General features: G+C 42.4%; 1 protein-coding gene across 1 annotated transcript in view; it reads left to right on the top strand.

Moving 5' to 3' along the window:
* The window catches only part of DNAH11 (dynein axonemal heavy chain 11), a 308,320-nt gene that overhangs the window by 40,431 nt on the left and 248,129 nt on the right, over positions 1-19,760 (top strand). The window contains exons 7-9 of the mRNA XM_075062396.1: positions 2,901-3,134; positions 6,389-6,556; positions 17,486-17,602. Of these exons, the coding sequence (XP_074918497.1) occupies positions 2,901-3,134; positions 6,389-6,556; positions 17,486-17,602 (519 nt within the window). The remainder of the gene's footprint in view (positions 1-2,900; positions 3,135-6,388; positions 6,557-17,485; positions 17,603-19,760) is intronic.

Below are 19,760 nucleotides of genomic sequence, written 5' to 3' on the forward strand. Positions count from 1 at the left end.
CTGACCAGGCAAAAATAATAATGCTTTTCTTTTCTATATAGACAGAGAATTTTCATCCAGGGGTGTTGGTTCATCTTTACAGATGTTAACTGCATCATTTTCGCAACACCCCAGTTGTTGTCATCCCCATTTTACTGTTGTGGAAACTGAGTGCCCAAAATGGTACTGAAACTTATGGGTCAGTGGTAGGTCTGTGGATCTGTGTAGGTATCGGATTGCTTTTTGAGAGTGGAACCCAGTCTGCTGTCTAACTGAGAGACCACTCTGTCTCCTGGTACTGTTCTACAGTCTCATCTAGTTTTTATAATACAGGATTGGGTGTCCAGATATCAGGATTATTTCCAAACTCTGTCACTGACTCAATTTGTGATGTTGAGCTGCTTCATTGACCACTCTCTGCTTCAGTTTTATTATCTGTAAAAGAGAGATACTGATACTGGTATACCTCACAGGGAGTTGAGACCTAATTCATTAATGCTTGTGAAGCACTGAAATAATCTGATGGAAGGAGCTATTGAAGTACAAATTATTATTATTTATTAATGTTATTTTATTTATTTATTTATTTTAACAGTATATTTGCTTACACAAAAGGTAGATATTTTTACCATGCACTGATTCTATATTACTCAAGTTAACTGAAAGTCAAAATAGCCTTCTATCTCTGTATTTAAAATGTTTTTATCTAGTCATTTCATGCACTGCTTTAGCCATTAAAGGAGTCAGTAATAATATATTTACTGTGTTATTAATTAATTGTACCATAGCAGTTTTAGTAGAGTAATGCTAATAATTAAATACTTTTTCAGGGGCTTTGAATGTAACCATACACAGTTAAATAAAAGCAAATATATTTATTCTCTTGAGGTTATCTGCCTAGTGAGGCATTGATTAAATTGGTTGTACTGAATGGTTCACCAGAGAAAAGTACTTAATATGAAAATAGACAATGAGGATAAATAGTTATATACAGGAATGCCATCGATAAGAGTTAAACTTAGCTATGCTTTGTTGAAAAAAACAGTAAATTTTGGTTTTGTTTTGTTTTTTTTTTTTTAAAACAGTCTAATGTCATATTTAATACTCAGACAAAACTCTAATTCATTTCAGTGGGGAATTTTGACAATAACTTTAAATGTAATAGAGATCCTACTGGTAAAGGCTTAGTCCAGGTCATTATTGTAATGAGCAAAATAGATCAGCAATCTTTGCATTAGGCTACAATTTTGTTAAATTATTTCTTAGATTCTTTGTGAAATAGAAAGCAATTTCCAAAGAGTTTTTTGCTTTGCAATTTTTCCTGTTAAAGAAAAATTCAACTATAGATAATTACATGATTTACTTTACTTATTTAAAAATATCTATAGCTAGAGAACTACTGTCTTGAAACCTCTGTAATTCTATCCAGAGTCTATATGCAAAGTTATTACAAAAACGATGTTAGAATGCTAAGGTTGCAAAGTCAAACATTCAAAAGTTAGGAAATACTGTATCAGAATTAAGGTTTCTTATGCAACCTTTGTGTGTTTGTGTTATGATACACCCTTTAATTACATGGTCATTAGCTATTTTGTGCACAGTTGAAACTTTGGAATGGAAGAATTCCAGGCTCAATTTAGTCTTCAGGGGAGTATTCTCTAGTGGTTAGACCCTTCTGCTCCCCCCATGCCCAGCCTGTCCCTTTCTCTCTCTGCTCCTGTCTCCCCAGCCTATTCCTGTTCTCCCTTCTCTTATCCTGACCCTGCTGCTCTGCTTCTAACCCCTCTGCATTTGAGTCAGGATACTTCCTCCTTCTTCAAAGGTGAAAGGTTGAGAGAATTTTGCTTCTACCCTATAACAAGGCTCTACTGAGCATGTGCAAATGGCAATTTTCCAAGATTTATAATTTGGTCAGATTTGGCTGCATTTTCAGTGAGAAAACAAAAGACAACTTAGTGACTTCCATTGCCAAATTTCTGATCCCTGCTATAAAGAACAGAAGTGTAGAGCATCTCAATGAATCATTTGTAAGCATTTTTTAACATGAACAAAACAATGTCTTTATTTCACATTTAGAATCGTCAGACTCATTTTTGCAGAACTTGAATAAATGAATAAACATTCAGTCTGAGCCTGATATGGAAAGCTTCACCCTGAGCCTGATATGGAAAGCAATTAAAGTTTTTTGTAAAGTTATTAGTAGCAAGGTCTAATAATGGAAAGTATTGGGCAACACTCATTGGTGGTGCTGCCAGCTCCGCCTATAATAAAACAATTACTGTGGCATAGCTATTTCTGGTTTTCATTTTGAATAGCTAAAGAGTCCATGAATGAGCCCTCTTTTTGAAAAGCTTCAGTAATGTACAAAATATAAAAGTCATACCAGTCTGAGGCTGGCAGTTCTAACAGTGTGTGTAATAAAGATTAGAGAGCTAAGATAGGAATTTATCAATAGACAGAGAAATCTGTCTCTAACATTAAGTAATATTTTCCCCAAGTATTACTGATCTGTTTTTGTTTGTGTTTTTTTCTGCCACTATGAACGAACCACTGCACTGTCACTGTGTATGAAGATAGCATGCCAGGGCTGGCTTGATTCCATGGCTTACATGACAAATTTGACATTTTGAGGACATGATATGCTGCAGCAAAATATTGATTATTTTTTAAACGTGTTTTTGTTTAAATCATCTTAAATGTAACTTGGGAAAATTGACAAGCTAGAAATTTTAGGCCTAACAATTTAAAATTATTAGTATATTAATATATAAATATTATAATTAATTTAAATATTAGCCCTTGCATAGAGAGTAAGAAGTGTCTTTTTGATTGAAGTCATGGCTAGCTTTGATAAGCAGTGACTTTTTTTGGTCTTCCCTTATCTCTCTCTTTTTTTTTTTTTTTTTTTTTTTGAATTCTAGGCTAGATCATACCTCTCACCAGAAGATCTTTTGAAAGGAGAAATTGAAGAAACATTGGAACATGTGCAAACAGCTGAAAATACCTTAAGGAGCTTTAAGAATTTCTTCTTTAGCCACAGAGAAAAGTTGGCAAGTTACTTCACCAATGGCAAGGACTTTAAACCATGGGATTTCCAATCTAATATGGTGTTTGCCAGATTTGATCTATTTCTCAACCGCTTAGTGAAAATTGAGGTATTGTTTACAATTTGCAATTATATTTATCCATTTTCCAAGCAATGTAGATTATCTGAGAATGCCTGAACCACATATGAAGTGCAGGGAACATTGTCCAGGCTTGCTGGAGAAAGGTAGCAATGCCTTGAGTGGTGTGGGGGAGGAATTCAGAAACTGCAGCAAAAAGGTGGATGGGAGTCAGCTTGGCCACACTGACTCATCACCTGAGAATGTAGGGAAAAAAGTTTAAAAGGTGCAAGCCCAGGCATTGGAAGCCCTTTCTCCAGGCAGCAGGCAAGGTAGCACCATCCTTCCTCCCTCCTCTGGAGGTGGCGAATATCAGGTTTGGTCAGGACCTGCTGTTGGCATTGCGCTAGTCACTTCTTTATGGGGGCTTGGAAGGAATTTTTCTCTCACCACCAGATTGGCCTAGGTGGAGTGCCTTCCCCACAGCGGGAAGTGTGAGGCGGATGTCCAGTGCAAGTACTCCATTGGGAAGGCATCCAGGGACCAGATAAATGGCCTGGTAAAAGACTTTAAAAGGAGGTGCTGGTTAAAGGAACGGAATGTGGTGGTGGGGGGGGGGGGTTTCAGGGCTCCTGTGATTGGTATGGCAGGGAGCCAAGCCCTCTTTCTTATACCCCACCTTAACCCTCCTACAAGGGGGGTGGGGGGTTAATGGTAAAGTCCAAGTCATGAGTTGTCTGGGGGATCTTGATAGAAAATGAAGGGGGCTGGTGGAAGTCATGGGTAGTTATTTGAATGAACATGGAGTTGCCTGCTGCACTATACACTTCTATCTGCCAGGTAGTCCCAGACATCTCTAGTAATAAATTTGTGGCCTCGTTAATCCATATCAAGTATCTCCTGTCCTCCTTTCGGTACAGTCGGACAAACAATTTTCTTTTCCTCCTGAAAAGAGTTGGAAGTTTGTGTAATGGGTTCAGTCATAGAGACCCCCCCCGCCCCCCCTTGGGACTGTCACCTGATCTGCTGAAACTACTTCTGAGCCCGGAAGGGAATAGGGACAGAAAAGTAAGCAGAATAAGTGAGAGTGAAGCTCAGAAGAAGCTAGAACTGCATAGGTTGCAAACTGCAAGAAGGAAAGAGAGGTGCACAAAGACATGTATCCTGCAGGTGGAAGTTTGGGTCCTGGTAACTGCTGCGGTGGGAACAGACCCCAAGGACTCTGTAGCTGGAAGCAAGCTCAACCTGAGTGAAAGCCAGGGGAGGGGGGTGGGATTTTTCTGGCCAATGAAGGGTCTGTCATAGCTGGTAGCTGTGAGCCCACAACTGGATCAGGGTCACATTCCCTTTTGGGGGACACAGATGTGTCAGCCTCAGAGGGGAGCCAAAGAGGAAAGTCTAGATGGCAGGTGAAGTGGAACAGGAGGGTCTGGCCTCCTGTTGTAGGGAGGCTTCCCCAGGAGGAGGGTGAAGGATCTGCATCTGAAATACTAGACCCTTCACCTGTGGATCAGGTTTTAAGGGAAGACTGGGGGTCAGATCTCCTGGAGGGGAGAGTCCTCCCAGCTGACCTTTTGGGAATAGAGAGTGGGATGTCCAAGGGGATTTTACCAATCCAAAGCACTCCATTAAAAGATGTTGGTCCTGCTATGCTTGTAAGAAATAAAACTGTCTCTTCAAGGCAGGCGGAAGAAAAACTTTGCATTTGGGAAGCGTCACAAGCAGGTGGGGCCCAACACAAAGAGATTCCAGAGGGAGGGGCCAAGGGCAGGCATGGTTGTAGTGCACCTTTTCCTTGCTGAAACCTCAAACACATGCCTGAATTAAGAGCCTTCTCCAAAAAGGCAGGAGAATCTGTGTTTAAGCACCTACCATGGTACACAAAGGGATTGGAAAATGTAGTAGACACTAGGCAAGCCAGGCTATGTGAACAAAGTCTATCTGTCATAAGACACAAGATTAACAGCCAACTTTTGTTACTTCATCTATTGGTCAAGACAAAGAAGTTAATGCTAATGGTAAACGTTTTAAAAATGTGTAGCATACCTGATTTGTGGAAAAAACTTTTGTACATGCTAGGAATGGTGACAAAACAGTCCCACGAGCATGTTGATTTTCAGCTTATACCTGTAGACAGGCTGGAAGCTTGGCACAGCTGCAAAAGCATAACAGGCTTATGCTGCTGTGTAGAAGGGGAAACTGAGGCACACCGCCTCATGGCATTGGTGGCTAAATGCCAAGACACCTATACTTTAACAGATACTGCATCTGTATTCTGTTAGCAATACTACACCCCAACACGATTTCAGGCACCTGGGGACCCCAAACCTTGCTAGGACACCTGTGAATGACATTGTAGGGTTTAAAGGTATTGCGAGTGTGTGTAACCAGAGACAAACAGGGATTTTACATGTACTGCCTCTGCCATGGTCAATGTCCAAGACTCTGGCAGTAAGTTCAGGAGGAGGGTGTGACTTTGCACTCCATATGTTTTATGGAAATATAAATGTGGATATGATGTAACTGGAATATGCTTCATGCAAAAGGTCTTTTGTAAGGTATCATTACAAAGTGTATGATTTACCGAATGTGTTCATCCTATTTGTTTGCATGCATTATTTCTACGTCTGGAGTCCCAAGACATCAGAGAAAACTGGCTCAGAGGTAGTTTCAACACATCAGTGACAGTCCCAAGGGGGTCTCTGTGACTGAACCCATCACAGTGCGCATTTCTAAATACATTTATCAAACAGTTCCCTTTGTCCCTCTGGGATACAAGACACTTATTTCCTTCATGTGACATCAGAAAACATTAGAAATTAAATTTAATTTGGCACAGACTACAAAGAAGGTGACACTAGGTTCAGCCTTACATTTTATTCAGAGAAGTATGTTTAACTTTCATGTTAACATTTTGTTGTGCATAATAACAAGAAATCAACACATTATACATGAAAGTGTTTGTTTGTATTCCGCTAATTGTTTCTACCTGGATGCTGATGAAATTAAAGCAAATTTTTACAGTTATGTATTTGGATTGGATAATTTTAATTCGTTTCCACTTGGGTTATAATCCTGCGAGTGACTCTCTGTGTGGATGAACTCTGTGTCTATATGGAGTCACTTGGAGAATCTGGACCTTCCTTTTTTACGTCCTGGTTACTCAAGGCGGTGCAGATTTTAACTCCATTTTTGTTTGTTATTTTGGTCAAAATGAATCAAACCAGGCAAAAATGTCTCAAATATGATGGTTTCCATTGTTTTGTGTTAAGACACATAGTTAATTATGTTTTTCAATGATTTAGGATATCTTTGTTATCATGTTGGAATTTCAAAAGCTGGAAAAGCTGGAGTTTGGTGGAGTCAAGGGGAAAACTTTGAGTGAACAAATCTACAGGATGAATGAAGAATTTACAGAAAGCTGTAAAGTTTTCAAGGAGAAAACATACGATCCTTCAGATTACAATAACGTGGTAATGTTACACTTTTCATATTGGTGTTTCTTAATTTTTTTCTTAATAGTAATGAAAAGATTTAATGGTTGTGAAAGTGAAAAATTAATTAGAGCCAGGCAGAGTATAGGTAGGCATTATACAGATTTCCCATGCAACTTCGCTAATGCACCCAGGATCTGACCTCCATCACTTCTTGCTATTTATACTGGTCTTCTCAAGAGCAGTTTTCATAGTGTTTTTCTCCTAGCTGAATTCTTTGGTGGCTTTATGAGGTGCACAAGTGTCAAAAAAAGCATCTATCAGGATCTTTTGAGGATTTGAACATTGGTCTTCAGGGGGGCTCCACCCAGTGCCCATGAAGATGGGACACCCTGAGTCCAGTTCCCCTTCTCCAGTGACTCTTGTTGAACAAAGGATAAAGAGACTGAGGCAGCCCCCCCATCAGTATCTTCCATAGCTAAATGATTAGCGCATTTTTCTGAGACACGTGGGAGAGCCCTGTTCAAATCTTTTCCCCCCGCTCAGGTAGAGAGGGAAATTGAACCTGGTCTCCCACATCCCAGAGGAGTGCTCTAACCACTGGGCTAAAAGTGATAACAGAGGGAAGTGGTATCACCACTGCTACCACTACAAGATTTTTAATGGGACCCAATCCAGTAGGTGGCCTCTGAACACACTAAGTCAGGCCTATTGGTGAGAGAGGCACTGCTCTGCCTGTCTTCCCCTGGTTCCTGGATTACACTGGGGCTTAAAGGGAGGTGGGCATTGGGATGCCTAGAGTGACGTAGCAGTGTACATGCCTAAAGGTAGAAACTTAGGTGCCCAGGGAACTTTTACCCTGAAAACTTACTCACCGAGTGAGCTTAGGCACCTATGGGGTTAAGGGGCAGCAGACTGGGGACTGTGTGGATCTCAGTAGTCTTTATGTAACTTAGTGGATCAGAGCCTTTGTCAGTTTGTTAGATTGTGATTGCATGGTTCTACTCTGACCAAATGGCATTATGAGTTCCCATGTTTCTCTCTCCATGAAGCCAAATCAAGTGGGAAATCCTGGCCTTGTTGAAGTAAATGGAAGTTTTACTAATGACTTCAATAGGGCCAGGATTTCACCACAAGTGTTATCAGTTTACAAGTTAAGAGGTTTTCTAACACCACCCCTGTAAACTCTACTTGCATTCTGAAAGTCAAAATAAGCCTTTTTTTTGTTTCTCTTGTGTCTTCACCAGTAATAAAAATTCTGCATGCCCAAATTATCAGGGCCGTTCTTAGGATTTATGGTGCCCTAGGCGGGATTATTAAGCTGGTGCCCTTGTACCTGTCTTGCTCTTAGCAACACAAACATAAGCTTACACTATTGGAAAACTTGCCACATGCATGTTATTAAAACCAGTTTAACTTAATTAAGCACACTGCAATGCTGATGGACTAGCACTAAAGAGGTAGCAGTACAGAAAAAATTCTGATTTGACAGAATGATGCAAATAATATAATTTTTTTATTTGTCAACATTTTATTGGAAATTTATATGAAGCGGTATTGGAACAAGAATTTGTTTTTAATTAAAAGCAATCTTTCTGGCTTTTTTGGCTGCAAAATCAGTAATAATGTCATTATATGACAAAGACAAAGTGATGTCTTGTTTGATTGCAAGAAGAGCAAGACCAATCAAGTGTTCCTGACTCCTTATAGAGCGGAGATGGTTTTAAATGAGCTTTAGTTTTGAGAAACTCCATTCTCCTGATGCTACTGTTACAGGAATTGTCAGTAGAATTCGAGTGGCAATGTACACATTAGGATATATGTCAATAAGTTTGCTAGTATGAGTAAACTGTACAATGTCCATCATCGATTTTGCACGTGGCAACATTGATGACAGTGTACTCAATTCTTCATACAGTTCATGTCCATTTAAATCAAAATGATCGCCGTGCTTCAGGAGGTTCCTAGGTCAGGGGTCCCCAACGCGGGGCCCTGAGAATACCATGGCGCCAGCGGGGCCTTCAGTGCACCCGCGTGTACTGGCCGGCAGACGGCATCCGCCGAAATGCCACCGAAATTTGGCGGCATTTCGGCAGCAATGCCTCTGGATGACGCCGCTTACCGCCGACAAGCATCATCATCTGGAGGCGTCGCCGCTGAAATGCCACCAATTTCAGCGCTTTTTGGCGGATGCTCGTCCACTGCCACGGTCATCATCTGGTGCCCTCTAGATGAAAAAGGTTGGGATCACTGCTCTAGGTTCTTGCACTTTGTCATTAGTTGCTTTGTTTTCCTATTTCATTGAATTTAGTCCGGCTCAGCCACTGCCAGCTGAGTGAATGGAACCCTAGCCGACAGCAGGTTGAGTGGCTCAGCGGGGTCTCAGCCGCGGACCTGCTCAGCTGCCCGCCAGCCTGGGGTTCCTTGGGTGTCCCCAGGCCAGCAGTGGGTGCTGAGTGGGGGCCGGTGGCTGGACCCCGGGTGGCATGGGACAGCAGCCGGAACCCAGAGCAGCGCCGGGCTAAGCACTCAGCCACTGCTGCATGCCATCAAAAATAGCTCGCTTGCTACTTTGGCATATGTGCCATAGGTTGCCGACCCCTGCCTATACATTAGTAAGGAGATGAGCATATTACAGTCATTTAGAGGGCTCTATTTAGCAGTAACAGGGCTATAGGAAAAGTCAGTCAACATTTTTGTTTCTCTGATGAAACTGGCCCATTCCCTTCCCCATACCAAACTTGTCACAAATAATTATCAACAATCTTATTTTCTGTTTTTGGCTAAGATATTGATTTTAAAAAAAAAATATTGAAATTGAATTCAGGATTGTTAGCAAGCATTTTTGGCGAACAAATTTGTTAAATGACAGTCTAAATGGCAACGCAGTACTGCTTTCATGCTGGGCTCACGCCCCAGCCTCCTGGTACAACAGCTGCAGTAGAGGAGGGGATAGGTGGAAAACTGCAGGACCCCAAAATCCACCTCTTGGGGTGCAGAGTGGCAACAGCAGCAGCAAACCCTCAGGTCTAATCATACACCAATGGGCACCGCCACCAGCCCAACAGATCATGGTCAAGTTAGCACAGCATCCTATTTCAGGGATGGGGCACCCATGGAGCCACAGCAGATCATCCTGCCCTGTGCAGCTACCCCCGGATGAGATGGATCACTGCCAGCCCAGGGAGAAATGCGCTCCCCAGCTAGGGTGACCAGATCCAGATGTCCTGATTTTATAGGACCAGTCCTGATATTTGGGGCTTTGTCATATATAGGTACCAACTACCCCCACCTAGGCTGACCAGACAGCAAGTGTGAAAATTCGGGATGGGGGTGGGAGGGAATAGGAGCCTATATAAGAGAGAGACCCAAAAATCAAGACTGTCCCTATAAAATCGGGACATCTGGTCACCCTACAGGTGAGTTCCTTCCCAGAGACCCCAGCAGCCTCCCTCAGACTGTGCTGCATTCATCTCTCTCTAGGACCCAGCTGCCCTGCTCTTACATGCTCCACTGCTTCCCATCTGTTCCCAGCAGAGCAGTGCCCCCAGACCTAGTGGTGCCCTAGGCAGCTGCCTATCCTGCCCATGGCTAAGGATGGCCCTGCAAATTATAACCTATCTACATTTGTGTAACTCTGCCATCTTCAGATTATAGCCATCATTGCAACCCACTGCTGTCAATGTGTTTCTACAGGTGCAAAAGATTGGAGTTTAGGTTTTCTTTATCTTCCTGGTGGGTGCTGCAGGGCTTTCAGCTCGCTTGTTAATTATTTTTGTCATTAAAGTAAGGAGCTAGAACTCTAGATGCACACAGGGAGCACATCTTTTGGGTAAGGTGATTCCCTTTTTACAGACACTGTTTAGAACAGAACAAAATATTAAGAGTATGCAAATGAATTTCATATATATTTATTAATAGAGAATGGAAGAAAATGAGGTGCTATGAAACATGGTGATTTTTGCAAATATCTGAAATATTTTAGTTTTTTTATTGTAAAAAACAAAGCAAAAATCATGCAAGTATAATTTGTAATGTATTAGGTTTTATTTCTCTAACTTTTTTTACTATGTTAACATTCATAAGGCAAAAGCCCGAGCCTACTGAAATCAATGGACGTTTTGCCATTGACTTCAGCAGGATCAGGATTTCATTTGCAATATGCATATTGTAAAATATACTGTTTGATAAGAATAATGAAACCATTCTTACTAAACTTCAACTTAAATTTGATCAGGCTAAAATCCTGGCAAAATATTAGGACCAATTCTAGTCCCTTTAAGGCTACTTTGCACTGCATGAAAGCCTTAAAGCCATTCTGGAAAAAAATGCTGGTTGTTATGATGCTTATTATACCTCTCTCCTAGCCCTAAGCGATGGTGATTTGAGAGAGCATGGGCATGGCTGGAGCACTGCTGTGTTCTGCCAATCCTTTGTACCCCCAGCATGGTACAGAGCCACATTGCACACAGCCAGGAGTCTGGGACAGTTTGCACTATCTAACCTTCAGCTTGTGTTCCCCTACCCCTTTTGAAATATGTACTGAATGCTCCCTGTATTAATAGGTATAAAATGTGATTAAACATTGAAGCTTCTTTAGAATCATAGAATATCAGGATTGGAAGGGACCTCAGGAGGTCATCTAGTCCAACCCCCAGAGAGATTTTTGCCCCTGAGCCCTAACTGGCACCCTCAAGGGTTGAACTCAGAACCCTGGGTTTAGCAGGCCAATGCTAAACCACTGAACTATCCCCACCGCCTGCCACTTAACCTATTATTATTTAACCTTAATTAAAATATAGCTATTGGCACTTCTCACAAAATGGAGGTTGCAAGTTGTTATACGTTAATCAGTTGTTAAGGCATTGATTCCTTATTTAGTGACTATGCAAAGGCAGCATTCACAGTGCATCTCAGAACACTCATTCTATATTTAAAGCCTATTGACTTTTCAGCTTAGTGCTAACTCAAGCGTATTCAAAAAGTATTAACTTTCTTTTTTTATGGTGAGCATTCTTACTTTTGTAGGCACCCTTAGTGTTGACTGAAGAGACCAAAAAGTAAGACCAAGCAGCAATTAGCTGTAATATTTTTCTTCTCATCACTAAAACATTACTTTTATTCAGGTTTTCAGGAAATGTTTGCCTTTGGGATTTGTAATGCTAACAAGAAGCTTTAATAAACAATAGCTGTCAGGGTAAAGCTAATGTGTGTGCATTGTGTACTAATCGTTGCACAATATATGAGCTATGTCAAGCTATTTCCTCACAAATGTTCTACATGCATCTCAATACACAGCATATTGTGCATGGTTAGTTAATATATAAATTATTGGAAATTCAAGAACTTCTTCAAATGATCAGTTTTGTTGACATGACTTATGATTGTGTTCTCAAACAAGACCAAAGAAAATCTTTTTGTTCTTGGAGCACAAATCTAGGCTATTTACCGTAATCTGATATAGGAATATGCCACAGATCATTAGTAGAAACATATTTGAGTTTCTCTAATTGTCTAGCTGTGGGATAATACATATAGTTCCCCTCCTCCATTTGTTTTCATCTCATTTGATTGTTATATATTAAGACTATTTCCTATGTGCTATTTTTGGAGATTACAAAGAGAGAACTAAAAAGACAAGAAATGCTTTAAAACTTTTTCTGAAGATGTCTGATTTAATTTAACTGCCTATCTTGTGCACTGTGTGTTACCTTTTCTTATCCTTATTGCTTTACTTCCAGCATCTATCAAAGCTGCGCTGCTGGACTTGCTTATACTCTCGACAATCCCAGATAGCCAACATTTGTGAGACTTTAATCTAATTAATATTTGTGTAAATGAAATTTTTTAAACGTGAAAAAAAATATACAACATGTAATTTTTATTGAGACTATGACCATACTTGCAGCTGCATGTGACTTAGCGAAAATCTTGCTAAAAGGATATTGGAACTCCTGTCTATGGGTTTCCATTCAGTTATAGCATGAGCAGACATTAAGGCTCCTTTTCTTGTCCTGTGGTACCTTACAGAAAGTGCCCAACTCGGAACATGCTTAGGCACCATGATTATGCAAATTAGTCTTTTGAGTCTGACAAGAACCATAGTAATTTTTATTTTTAAAAAATGGTGCTAGTGACCATTTGCATTTGTCTAGTTTTTTTTATTTATGATTGTGAGGTCAGTCTGCATAACTGGTCAGCCCTAGATGAGGGCAAGCAATGAGGCTGCCTGCGGTGCTCTAAGCTAGAGCCTCCTACTCGAATTTGGAATGTTTGCCCCCAGTTGCTTGTTTTTAGGAGGTGCCAAGTTCTGCTTTGCTCAGGACTAAGTTATACCAAAGATCTGACAGACTGGCTTCTCAAAACTGGTATCACAGTCACATAGGGGCTGATCCTGCATCAGTGAAGTTGATGGGGAACTTTGCCATTAACTTCAGTGGGAGCATGTCCACAGTGACTTATTTTGTTGTTTGTTTTCCTCTCATTCTTTCTTGTCTCCCCTCCCCATCTGTACTCCAGGGAAAATGTCCAACCCTTCTGGTAACAGTGAATTGCATAATTATGTAGGATACCCCAGTTCAGGACTGGGCCAATGAGTGAGCATTTGCTCTGGAGAAGGTTCTTCTTCCTCTGCAGTGGAAGGATCCTAATCACTCTGCAGCAGGGTCATGCCTGCACTGGTGCCAGCACAAGATGCAGCAGAGATATCTTGGGACTCCCCTGTTCAGGGACTGCACAGATGGTGCAGCCTTTGGAGCAGGCTAAGGCAGTCCTCAGAGCTTCCCTAAGTTGAGTCCCTGCTTCACTGACCTTTGTGGAGCCTACTGAGGGTCAACACTGCCAAGTTGTGAGAATGCCCCAGGCATATATCACGCACCGTCTGCCTTCATTGGCCAACTTCGGCTCCTCCCCAGAACTCCCCTTACAGCTGGGAGTGCTGCAGAAGTAGAGCAGAGATAGCCATGTGAACACAGCACATGGCCATTGGGTTTCCCTGTACCCAGCGTATTTCCCGGAGGGACCTAGGCCTGCCCTATGAACCTCATTGAGGCAAGGGGTCCTAGCACAGTGATGAAGTTATGCCCTTGTGGCCTGATTCTCCTCTCAGTGGTATAAATGAGGAGTAACTTCATTGAAATCAAGAGGAGATGTCTGCTTGGAGGGTGAGGTACATAGTGGAAAGAGAATCTTATCCATGAACTCTTCTCCATGGGAGGCACTCACCTACAAACAGTGCTCTGTGTAGAAAGAGCCCCAAGATATTAACCTAAACTTGAGCAATAATTAGTTAACTGTTATCTTTTAGATATTAATGGAGTATTGTAATATAGAAAGCTCTCTTGTAGAAAACAAGGTTATTGTGTTGCTGAATATACAGTAGCTGCTGATTCTCTGGTTATCTTAATTAAGCATATAGTATCTTTGACTCTAACTCATTGCTTACTTAGTTGATTTGAAAATTAATGTATTTGAGCAGAAGTTTGATGCCCATATACGGAGGTGAAAGTAAGCTGGTACGTCCCAGTACAGAGTACCGGTAAAAAAAGGTGCAGTTGTGTATCGGCAAATAAGTGGAGCATTCAGTACTGGCTTACTTTCACCTCTTTTGGCTGCATAACAAAAAGTGACCAAAGCCAGGGCAGTTCTCTTCTGCCCTATGGATGAGGTGATCTTCAATAATATAGATCGCCTGAAGAACTGCCCTGGCTTTGGTCGGTCACCCACCCACCCCCAACAACCAAGAGTGAAATTAACAAGGATGCCACAAATAGCCCCAAATGCCACGGTTCAGACTGTGGGGTGAACAGCTAAGTTTAAACTGCTCCTATGCAGGCAGCAGGCTACCTGGGTAGGCTTCTCCCTCAGCCAGTCCCCCTGCTCCCTGCTGCAAGCTAGAGGGGAGCTGCTGCAGCCCCTGCTGAGTGCGGGGGTCAAGGGAACGGTGGAGCTTAACAGCATCGGACAGCCTGGCTGGAGGGGGAGAGAGGACAAGGAGAAAAATATGACAGTGAGTTGTCAGTTTTTCAGGCTTATTCCAAGAGTAAAGTTTTATTACAGACAGTACTGCTAGTAGTAATAGTAGCTTTATTTTCTATATCTAAGTCGTGCAGTGGGAGGGATCCATGAAGTATGTAGGAGAGGTGGGTTGCTTGTGTTTGGACTGTAGGGTAAGAAATGTAACTTTACCCCTGCCCCTGTCCCTTCTGTCTGAGGCCCTGTCCCTTCCGGAGGGTGGGGGCACGCAGAGTAGGACTGGTATCAGTAAAAGCTTTATTTTACTTTCACCCCTGTCCATATATCACACTTTCTGATAACAAGTAGAGATAAGCTAGGCTTGTTAAAACTTGTTGGGAACCTCTGTTTGACTGAAGGGCTAATGGCATAGGAATGAAAGTAAGGAGTAATGTTAGTTGGCACACATTCAAGAAAAACGTAGACATTTCTCTCCTTATCACACCTACCCAACAAAATATTATAGAACAGCTCAGTTTTCTTTTCTAATTTTTGTGCCATACATCCATGTATTTGGCTTACAATAATATCACAAATCGGTATAAATAATGCAATTATTAACTTTTATTCCAATTCGATTATACTGAGATTTCCTCATAAGAACTTAAGAGGATGCTGTCAAAATGGCAGAGAGAAAATTTTACTATTTACTTCTATCTAATGTGCTTATCCAATAGTCCCTTGTGCCTGCACATCAGTTTAAATATTACTTAAAAAATTTATAATAGAGAAAGCCAGTCCAATCAACCTAGCTGCATATAAGTAGAGCACCAAAATAATCAAACAAATCCCCCATTTCCTCTCTCACCCAGTAAATGACCTGGAAAAGGAATGGGTTTTACACAATGCTCTGACATTAACAAATTAAGGTTACTTCAAGCTGAGGCTGGTGGTGCAGTAAGGGGGTTAATTCAAAATTTGAGAGCAACTCAAGAAAAATGTTCTGCCAGTAGCTCCTTCTCACCAGAGGGCTCCAGCCTGAATGCCTCTACTGGTCACAAGTGTAAAAGGGCACCATGGAGTCTTTCAAGTAAGCAATCCCAGTCCATTGAATAGACTTGTCAGATGCACTACTGTTACTTGTGAAAATTTTCTTCACGTTTACATTAGAGCCTACCCTCTAGTGGAAAGAGAGACTATTAATTTAACTGTGGCCTTTTTATGATCTTTTTTGTTTTGAGCAAAGAATACACCATTGTAAAATAGAGGCTAGAAAAGCTTTTCTGAAAGCTTTTTACAAATATGTGATCAACGTGGTTATCTCCCATTTGTCAAGAGTGTGACTAAAATGGAAAGTCTTGGGAACCAGTTTGGTTGATGGTGCAAATCTCCAGATTCAGGTTTAGAATCCTTTGAAGATTTTGCTGGGTTTATATGGAGCTACATATACCAGATACTGTAGTGTACATTTCTGTAATTTGTGCATTTGCCACTGTTTTCAGTGGACCGCACTGTATCTGGTTTGTCTGGAGAACAGGAATTATGCTTACAGAACACATTCACAATAACATATGTAAAACCTGAAATTTCCATTTTGTTTCTAAAAGAGAAGAGATCCTGGGTGATACCCCTTAAGCCTACCACACATGTGGTCAAAAAACCCCACATTGAAGCAGTCCTTGGAGTTAAAGAAGGGTGGATGCTGCCCCACTAAGGACTTCAATGTCAATCAGAATTTACCCAGGCTCCAATCATCGAAGGTACTTAGGCTCCTAACTTCCACTGAAATCAGTGGATCTGGGCCCCAGTGATTTATCTCTGTTAGATGCCTTGTTTGGAAGTATTTTCAGATGCTTATTCCAATATGAGTTAAGCATGCTGCCTTCACTGCACTTAATATCTCCCAGCATACATCCCTCAGTGTCAAAAATATAGATTCTAATTTATTTGGCCTTTTTTTTTTTATCCTTTCCTCCCTCTTCCCAGGTTCTGATTGCCATAATTTTTGTCATCAAGTTTTTTACATGCTTTAGTGTTATTTATTGATGTTTCCATCCCATTCTTCTGGAAAACTGTTCTGTCTGGTCTTCTGTGAACCTGTTCCAGATGGATGTAAACCAAACTATGGCCCGTGAGCCGGATCTGACCTGCCACCTAATTTAAGCTGGCTCTCGAGCTCCTGCTAGGGAGTGGGGTCTGAGGCTTGCCCCACTCCAACTGGAGAGCAGGGTCAGGGGCTGCTCCATGCGGCTCCTGGAAGCAGTGACACGCCCCTTCCCCTCCAGCTCCTACATGCTCCAATGCCTCCCCAGGTGCTCCACTGAGAGCTGCAGGAGTGGTGCCTGTGGATGGGGCAGCGTGTGGAGCCACCTAGTTGTACCTCTGTGTAGGAGCTTAAGAAGGGACATGCCGCTACTTCCAAGAGCTGCTTGAGGTAAGCATAGTCTGGAGCCTGCATCCCTGAGCCTCTCCCCATGTCCCAACCCCCCTCCTGTCCTCTGAAACCCTCGATCCCAGCCTGGAGCACTCTCCTGCATGCCAAACCCCTCATCCCCAGCCCCACTCCAGAGCCCGCACCCTCAGCTGGAGTCCTCTCCAGCCCAGAGCTCCCTCCCCCTCCCGCACCCTAAACTCCTAATTTCTGACTCGCACCAGAGCCCTCACTTCCTCCCGCACCCCAACCCCAATTTTGTGAACATTAATGGCCCACCATACAATTTCCATACCCAGATGTGGCCCTCGAGCCAAAAACTTTGCCCACCCTAGTATAAACAAACACACACATTTTATTTTAAATTCCTTTTTCCAGCTCCATTAAGGAGTGAGCCAACATTAAGATGACATGGTTTGTTCCAAGGATCTCAATAAATCAAATTACAGATAGTTTAAGTCTGTTTTGGAATCTTTATTGGTGTTTTTCTGGAAAGAGTTGTGATAGTTGTATTCCTTTTAGTAGATTAAAAAATTCTTGTAATATAAATTAAAATTAGAATTTTTAAAAAATATATTTTACAGGAATTTGAAGAGGACTATGTTGAGTTTAAAGCCAAAATCCTGGATTTTGACAGACGTCTTGGGTCAATCCTTTGTGTAGGATTTCTTGACTGTTCTGGTTTAGAATCAGCATTCAAGGTCAGTTCTGAATGAACACAACTATAAATCAGTTCTTTTTTTAAAAGTCACCATGGTGCTAGATAATGGATTTGAATATTTTTAATTTTTAATCCAGACAAAATATTCTATCATACAAGTGGCTCAGTAATATCCTCAAATACTAGATATAAAGTATTATAATTAGAGGTTCTCGAGTGCAATTTATCTTTAGGAGGTTATTCTAGGACATCTCTATTCAAGTTGAAAGTTGGAGACTAACGACCATCAGCTCCAGTGGGAGTTTGTGAATGACTTCAGTGTGAGCAATATTTTTAATGCTGCAGACATTTTAAATGAAGTTATGAATGCAAGTCCCTTCCAGACATTGATCCACAGGTAAGGCCTGATCCAGAGTCCATTGAAGTCAATGGAAAGGTCCCCATTTCTATAGCCTCTGGATCAGGCTCTTGTCCCCCTATCCCAAAAAGCACCTAAGTGTGTGTTTTATTTTTAAGCATGTGAGTAGTTCCATTGGGCTCAATCCTGCAAGGTGATGAGAGCCTCCTGGCCTGAGGCAGAGGTGACGTGCTGGGGAGGGGGAATGCAGGGTCACATGCCTCCTCAGATTTCTGCCTTCCATTTCCAGCACTGTGGGGCTTGCAGGAAAGAGCCATTGCAGTGCAGGGGACTCAGCGGGAACAGCTGAGTCCTGGGGATCTCCATGGAGGGATTGTTCATGCAAGGCCATTGGAGCAGGTGATGTCAGCAGGCAGGGCAGGGCTCTTGCTGGCACCCAGAATTGGAGAGCTGGGCTGGTGGGGAACCAGCAGATCCCAGCCCTACCTTCCCCGAACCAGCCATGAGTGCTGAGCTCCGCAGGGGCTTTAGTGGCCAGGGAGCCCAGCCAGAGGTGGCTCAGCAGGGGAGGGCACCTCAGCACGAGAAGCGGTGCTGTGCATGGCTGTCGCCGCAGGCACAAAGCTGAGGGGATGGAGAAGCCCTGCACACCCTGGGGCCAGGACACAGGCCCTGCAGGGCAGCAGAGGGGTGAAGAGGGTTGAAGCCATTGCCGGGGGGGCTGCTGCGGAACCTGCGAGTTTGGGGCAGGAATGGGCTGGAAATCTCTTCTCCCTGCTCCACTTCAGCATTTATTTGAGGAGCAAAGAGGCTCCCCAGTGCCAGTGCTGCATGGGGCTCTGGGTAGCTTTGGCATATGCAGGGCTCAGCTCCTCCTAGGCAGTGCCCTGTGCAGGAGGGTCTTGGGCTTTCCTGGGGCCCTGGTGCAGCCAGAGGCAGTGAGGGAGGAAGGAGCCTACTGGGCAGGCTGCAGGTGTGCTGAGCGCTCCTGCCAGCGGCTGGTTCTCTGCACAGTGCAGGGAGCAGGAGGTGCTCCACCAGGGGTTTATGGAGCAGCAGCACGGATAGGGGGCTGACGGGGCAAATCAGGGATGGGGCAGTGAGGGGGGAAGGCAGTGAGAAGGAGAGCATACAAAGGGCCGATGGTGGGCAGCAGAGGTGATGTGTGGAGTGGTGAGGAGCCCCCCAGAACCTTTAAATTGTGCCCCCCTCTATCGACAATTACCTGTCGTCTCTGCCTGAGCGGGAGTTTAGATCATCTAGCACTTCCCAGAAGCCTCAGCCCCTTGAGGGAGTGGGCCCATAGAAAATTACAGCATCTTTGTACTTTTTTCATTGTTTATAATCTTTTGTGAAGTAATCTTTTCTGGTATTTGTATAGATGAGTATTCTTTAAAACATACCCACTATGCTTAGCTTATTTATCTGTTTTTTGTGGCAGTGGATTTTCTGTAAGTGGCATGTTTAGCACTATAGGTGGGAATTTGGAAAGCTCCCAATTAACGTTTTGTGTATTCTGTGCATTGCGTGCAGAGGGTGAAAGCTAAATTAATCTCAAATGGAAAAATAGTTCTATGATTTTTTTCACTTTGTCACTAAAACCTGCTCCTTTATCCATCCTCTGAAGAACTATTTGTTTGTCTTTGGATTTTGTAACGTTAAACATAAGGTAAAGAAAACAATAACTGTCAGGACAAAGTCAATAGTGTGATTTGTTAGTCAGATAGTAGCTACACACCATATAAATTACACTCAAACTGTATCAAGGTAGGTCTTATAAACTGTTTAATAATACACAGTATGTCTAGGACAACTGTAGTTAATATTCAACTAAATAATT

This window comes from Chelonoidis abingdonii, chromosome 2 (assembly GCF_003597395.2).
Source record: "Chelonoidis abingdonii isolate Lonesome George chromosome 2, CheloAbing_2.0, whole genome shotgun sequence".
NCBI classification, from domain to species: domain Eukaryota; kingdom Metazoa; phylum Chordata; order Testudines; family Testudinidae; genus Chelonoidis; species Chelonoidis abingdonii.